We start from the raw sequence: 6,690 nt of genomic DNA, 5'->3' as shown, positions 1-6,690 counted from the left end.
AATAGCTCTACACCACGCAAGGCCCTAAAAGAACACCACACTCGCTGGCATGCAATGTCGCGTGCCTAGCGACTCGGTGGTCCACCGTTACGACGAAAATCGTGTTTGCTTTGCAGTTCAGCACTCCTGTGGCAGACTTGGCATCTGTTTATCGTTATTTACCGGCCTCTTTGCCGCGGGAAAATTTGCATATCGTACGGCGTCTGAGGGTCATTAGCAGGTGAGAGGGATGTTCGTCAGGGTCGTTTGGAGAAGGGAGGGGGGGGGGGGTGGACAAGCGTCTAGGCCGTTGCTGGACTGCAAACTGAATCGTTGTCACTGTGCAGCCTTGTGAAGGGCTCTGAAGCTTACAGGTAGATGACCGCTGAGTTATTTAGGCATTCACTACTTGGTGCATTCACTTGGTGCAGGTTTTTCTCAGCGAGGAGTCATGCATTATTTTTCAATGTGTTAGATATACCTGTAGCGTAGATGACACGACACCTGCCTACTTAAATACTAGCATATTAAAAAATAAATATTGCTTCTGAAAAAGCAGAGCGATATTATTAGCTATTGTACTAACATCCTATAGAAATTTATTTTAATTGATTTAAAAGAAAGAAAAAAAAACTTTTTTATCAATCGAAACACGCGAGCATCGCCGATCCGTTGGTATATACAAACAGTTATACAAGTTTTATAACTTTATATGTTTTGTGCTTCCATTGGGCAGACGAGTACCTACGTGTGTTTACCAACTCTTATGCCCATTGCCTACATGATTCTCGCCTACGCTGCTTGATCTTCTCAGGTATATTCGTATCAACTTCTTTATTTGATTCCGATTTTCTCGTTTCAGGTTTCTGCTGCGCACAGCCTGCATCAAGAACGCCTGGTCATCCTGACCCCGGCCAACATTGAACTTCTAACGGCCACCAGCAAATATTCCAATAAACCGGCGTCACAGAGGAGTACTGCCGACGAGAGGATAGTTGCCGAGCAATTTCACGCGGCAACTCGCAGCGATTTCCGTGACCGCCCCAATCAGCGCGGACAAGTAGCAATAAATCTGAAACAAATAACGAACCTACGTCCGAAACGTCTTGCTCGGCTCGCTCGTGTTCTTGTTAGTGAGGCGCCTCCCGTCGACTAGTCCGTGCTCAGTGGCGGGTCTGCTCAGATCATCTCCAAAACTACTCTACTCCCGAGCTCAAGGGTGCAGATTTAGTCGCCCTGTCACGTCTCTAGGGTGTGTGAAGGCTGTCGCAGTAGGTAACTGAGCGCGTCTGGCGGCCGATGCGCCTCGAAGGTCACTGACTGCAGAAATTCGATCGGCGCAACGTTCAGACAGATTCGGCGGCGGCGGCGGCGCGCGTCGCCGCAGTCGAGGTGGTTCGTCGCAAGCGACAGCTGGCCCCGCGTGCCGCGTCGAGATCGGCGGAACAGTCGGGCGACCGACGTCGGCGTGAGCGTTCGCGTACCAACGGTCTCACAGAGGGCGGCCGCTGACAGCACGGTACAGAACTCAGGACACTGGTGATAGACAGTGCAAGCATCCGGTGTGGCAAACGGACATCGGATATCATTGCCGCTGGTTGGCAAATCTCTTTGGAGAAAACTGGACGCGATTCGACAGGCGTCTAAGCGCTGTGAGAGAAAGAACCGCAAGTGAAAAACAGGTGCGATATATACGTAAAAGATTTTTTGAAAAGCACAAATCCTCGCATTTCCTCACACGTGCTTAGCATTTCTCTGCTTCCTCCGTAATCTAATTTTCAAAGCCACCCGAAAATCATGGCCTCCGAAAATGACAGCTTCTTGTTTGATGACTTCGGCTTGGACTTCTTGAACGACTCCATCTCCTCTACATCCGCCTTCCACAACAGCGTCAACGACACGTCCAGCACCGACGGCGACATGCACACCGTCATCCCGATGACGGTGCTGTACGTCATCACCTTCCTTCTCAGCGCCGTGGGCAACACAGTCACCTGCATCGTCATCGTATACAACAGGTACATGCATACCGCGACGAACTATTATCTCTTCAGCATGGCCATCTCGGATCTTCTGCTTCTTGTTACTGGACTGCCCATCGAGCTCTACGGCTTCTGGACGCCCGGACAGCCGTACGCCTTTGGCGAGACGTTCTGCATCGTTCACGGACTGTGCGCCGAAACGTCCACTAATGCTTCCATTCTCACCATCGTGTTCTTCACAGTGGAGCGCTACATGGCGATCTGCCATCCACTGATACAGCAGACCATGTCAAGTCTCCCTCGTACCATCCGCAACATCGTCTTCATCTGGGCAGTTGCACTTCTCTGCGCCTGTTTCCCCGCTGCTCAGTTTGGTATCAAACACAAGCTGGATGAGTTCGGTAACATCCGCGAGGAGACTGCCAACTGCAACGTGGTGCGCCATCTCTTCCCCTACGTCTTCGAGGTGTCGTCAGTGCTGTTCTTCGTCGTGCCGATGATGATCATCACGCTTCTCTACGTTCTCATCGGGCTGCGCCTGCGCCGTTCCGGACGCTCGAGGCACATGTCCCGAGGAAGTATGCACGGAGGAGGGTCCGGTACCGGCGCCGGTGCCATCGCTGCCAGGAGAGCCGTCATCAAAATGCTAGGTAAGTTTTCTTACGCATTGGGTACTTTGGGGATGCTGAAGAGCTGTGGGAAATGTTGGCTTTACTGATTAGTTTGAAGGAGGGAATAAGGGGTCCCTGGTTTCGCATGGAAATGTTTGCCTGTGTACCTACTTCATTTTATAAGACATGCTTCATGTTTTTATCCTCGTTCGTCGACATGTTTTCATGTATTTTTGGGGTGCTGCTCACATATCCATACAATGCTTACCTTCGAACGTTTTGTTAAATAAGTTTTTTTTTGTAAGCTTGCTTGCAGTGCTGTGGTGCACGGGCATGCCTCAATTTAGACATAGTACACGTCCCACGGCTATCCATCGTAGAGTATTTTTTCGGGCTTTACCCTACCCTGTTGCATACTTTTATGTCTTTATTTTTTTAGCTGTAATTGCTCATATGCGAGCGATATATCTTGCTGAAAAGGCGGTTTCAGCTTGATGAATCACCATGCTGCAGTTACATTAACCTTTGACATGTACGAGTTATTCTTTATGTTGCAAAGGACTTTAGTCATTCAGGAATATTCCTCATTCCGACCGTTCTGGGTGTGCACATCAGACAGCGTGAGATGAGACAAAGTTGTCTAATAGAGCTCGGTCTATAGCCGTGACTAGTCATGCCAGTTTGTTGACGCGCGAAGTAATGTAAAACTCGACCAGAAGTAGTACAATAAGCAATGTAAAATTGCTGGCTGCCATAGCTGATACAGCGCGGCAGGTAGCCATCCAGCTTATATTTTCATTGACGACAGCTCTTGGCTTCAGCTGTTTATAACAATGCTGGCTGATGGGTCATGGGTGTTAGCGGTAGTTTAACCCGTGCCGTGCTGTTGGCCTGATTTTTCCGTTTTAGACGGGGGCGTTTTCTACCCCCCCCCCCCCCCCCAGTCTAACTCGGCTCCTGCGTCAGGTAGCGACACGCGGTTAGCGGCAACCGAAAGAACGTCAAAAATAATGGCAGAAATACTTGGTTATTTTAAGGTCAGGTCAAAGGTCAGGTCAACAGAGGTCATCAAAGGTTAGATTTGGTCTATTTCAACAATTTTCGAAGCCCCCACGGCTAACTCAGGAACAAGAGAGCCACAACGCCGCGGAAAAAGTGCATTTGATAACCCTTTCACATATCTTTCTGAGTATTTTGTCAGATTTGACCTCAGGTCAACGGTTTAGCCTCCAGGGGGCAAAAACTAAAAATAACCGTTTTCACGAAACATATTTTTCGGTAATAACTTTTGACTCAAGAGACCTACGACATAGCGTTTGCCAGTATCGTGTTCCTCTCGTCGAGACACGTCTAATGAACTATATGTTGAACTGAAAAGGTCATTTTGAAATGTTGACCTCAGGTCAAGGTCATGACTTGAACGGAAAGGGTGATGTTGCATATCAGTCGATCCGTATCGTCGAGCTGAACACATCTGATGTGTTTAGACCGCTCTAGAACGTCTCTATCAAAAGTTATAGCCAAAAACTGCTGGTGGCTGTTCATGAACTGAAATGACCTCAGGGACACACAAAGGGGTCACAGGTGCATTTTTCCTATTCAGTGTGTCATGTTTACCTATGAACCGATGTTTGAGAGGGTTTTGAACGACATTCGTCCAGAAGAGGCGCATTTCAGTTTTCTCCCATTGACCCTATTGTAGAGGCCATAAGTGTGTTTTCTTTTTTTTTGTATAGTTGTATCAAAGCTTTTTTTCAAAAGCTGAGTTATTTATTTGAAAGGAAATTTAAAGCAACGCATATTCTTTTTGTTAAGTCTTGATTTCTTTGAGAAAAACTGAAGATGTCAAGAAGTTTTTGAAGCAAAAATGGTGTGACATGGCTTCACTAAAAAACCATTTTCTCAAATACTTTCCAACAGGTTTCGTTTAAACGTTCAGAGAGCATGTCAACTTTATGTATGCAACGTTCTGAAAGATTTACGTCGCTGGCTAAACGCGTTTACATAGGAGCTATTGGTGAAAAACCGGAGTAGATTTTGTACCCCTCCCCAAGCTAGACGTGGGTTAAGGAACAAAAGAAAAAAAACGGGCCGACCTAAGAGGCAAATGAGGTATAGCTCGTTTTTTTAAGTTTGCTCCTCATTGTAAACGTCTTTTTGAACACAGAACGAGAATTGCTAGCTGAATTACTGAGAAAACTGGTTGGCGCACATTGATTTGACCAGATTTCACTGACCATCAATTTCATCAAATTTATTTACTATTTCAGACTCATAGCTCGTATTTGCCAATACCTACAGCCCCACAGGGATAGGCGACTTCTCAGGAGTTATGTCTGAAGTGAACTAATAAATAAATTGCACGGCGCTTAAGTGTTCAAACACCCCCCCCCCCCCCCAGCAGGGCGCGGGATAACGTTACATCGTCGGTGTTCAAAACTTATTTTGAAAATATTATTCATATCTACAATACAGTGTGCGCTAACCAGTTTTCTCTGTAATTCAGCTAGCAATTCTCGTGCTGTGTTCAAAGAGACGTTTACAGTGAGGGGCAAACTTTAAAAAAACGAACTTTAGGTATATAGTATAACTATATACACACACTACTGACACTTTAAATTGACGCACATCATGAATAACAGTCTTGAATATATAAATGGATGTGAATTTGAAAGTCCAATCGATTCAACGACTTCAGATTCAGGCATCACTTCACGATAGCTGAAAAGTTTTTATATCAAGTCTAAGCCATTCAAAATGTTAACTAATTAAAGTGGAAATAGCAATCATATTTCTAGGAAAATAATAAGTTGCCGTTGTGAAAGAGTAATAGCTACAGTATATTTTCGACTGAAATGTTCAAACGACCTCATTAGCCTGCAAAGAAGCGCTAAACATAGCTCCATAATTTCCGGTGGAATGAATTGCATTTATTTCTAAAGAGGCATACCCACAACATCAACCGACGCAGCTGGTCAGTCCCCGCCGTTAATTACCTTCAAGCTAACGTTTTATGAACTTGTTTGAAAGGTCAGAACAGATGCTCAGATTTAAACCTTATTATCGCTTATACTACTTCGCAATTTCATGAATAACTCAGTGTACCCTGCGAACTGATTTCACTGCGGAGTGCTTTCTGCCTTCGATCATGTTTCACTTACAAGGATAACAGTAAAACTTCATAGCACCATTCTGTCAAGACAGTGACACTGGATGAGTGGGCATTATAGCTTATACCATCATCGGCCAAGTCCATCCAATGTGATGCATCAGCTTAGCAATCAATTTATGAGACATGCAAAACGCACATATCGTGCTTGACCTGACACCTTACACGAAGGGGCCACTGATAGTGAACCCCATAGTGATCCATGTAGTTTGACCTGACCTAGTAAGCGCCTGAGCGCGTTTGTTAAAAATTGGGCCAAATGTGAAATTGATTGTCATATCCATAATTTACGCTGCGCTGGAGTCTTTCAATGCTGCATCGATGATGGAGAGTCGTGACAAAATTTGGCATCAAAATGCTTGTAGTTGTTGGGAAATTTCCAGATAATTCAGGGAAACCACGCTTTTTAGTAATACGCTGTCATGATAACGAAACCACCATGAAATTCGTGACCAATTTGTAAACAGCAAACTGTGTGTGCTTATAAATTGCACGTTCCAAATGCAGTCATTGTTTGTTTATGAGTTACTCTGTGTGATATTTCACACAAATGCACTAGCGCTATCTGATACCAAACTAAACCAGCTCCGTCATTATTTATTTACATGAACATGTATCTCGTGCTCTGAACACTGTGGAGGCCTCAGCCGCATTCGTAAGTAACTCTATCCTATTTGCAATTCATGGGACTCAGCTCTTTTGATAGTCGCATGGCGCGCTGCCCAGAGGTAACCTCATGTCCCGATCCAGTGGCTTTAGATCGAATATTCCTGGCCATAGCTTCGGTCAATTGAGCTTGGTGTTCACATGATAGGCTCTCTAGAGATGCATTTACAGAGCGCACGTCTAAAGGCTATTTGCGGGGTCAAGCTGCCACAGTCACGTGTTCAGATGAGTCCCCAGACTGTCCGGTGAATGATCTTAAACACGGCAGACAGCGTTCTTCTGC

The 6,690-nt window shown here is 45.6% G+C and overlaps 1 protein-coding gene across 2 annotated transcripts in view; it reads left to right on the top strand.

The window, feature by feature from the left end:
- Positions 1–817: 817 nt before the first annotated feature.
- The window catches only part of LOC122371251 (pyrokinin-1 receptor-like), a 29,602-nt gene continuing 23,729 nt past the window's right edge, over positions 818–6,690 (top strand). Inside the window, exon 1 of one of the 2 annotated variants that reach the window (XM_043347426.1) lies at positions 818–2,611. In XM_043347426.1, coding sequence (XP_043203361.1) covers positions 1,777–2,611 — 835 coding nt within the window. In that variant the 5' untranslated portion in view covers positions 818–1,776. The remainder of the gene's footprint in view (positions 2,612–6,690) is intronic. The other variant, XM_043347425.1, reaches the window with a different exon arrangement.

Source organism: Amphibalanus amphitrite, unplaced genomic scaffold (genome assembly GCF_019059575.1).
Source record: "Amphibalanus amphitrite isolate SeventyFive unplaced genomic scaffold, NRLGWU_Aamphi_draft 001221F_arrow, whole genome shotgun sequence".
NCBI classification, from domain to species: Eukaryota; Metazoa; Arthropoda; class Thecostraca; order Balanomorpha; family Balanidae; genus Amphibalanus; species Amphibalanus amphitrite.
The sequence above is the reverse complement of the archived record's forward strand: the minus strand, read 5'-3'. Positions and strand labels throughout refer to the sequence as shown.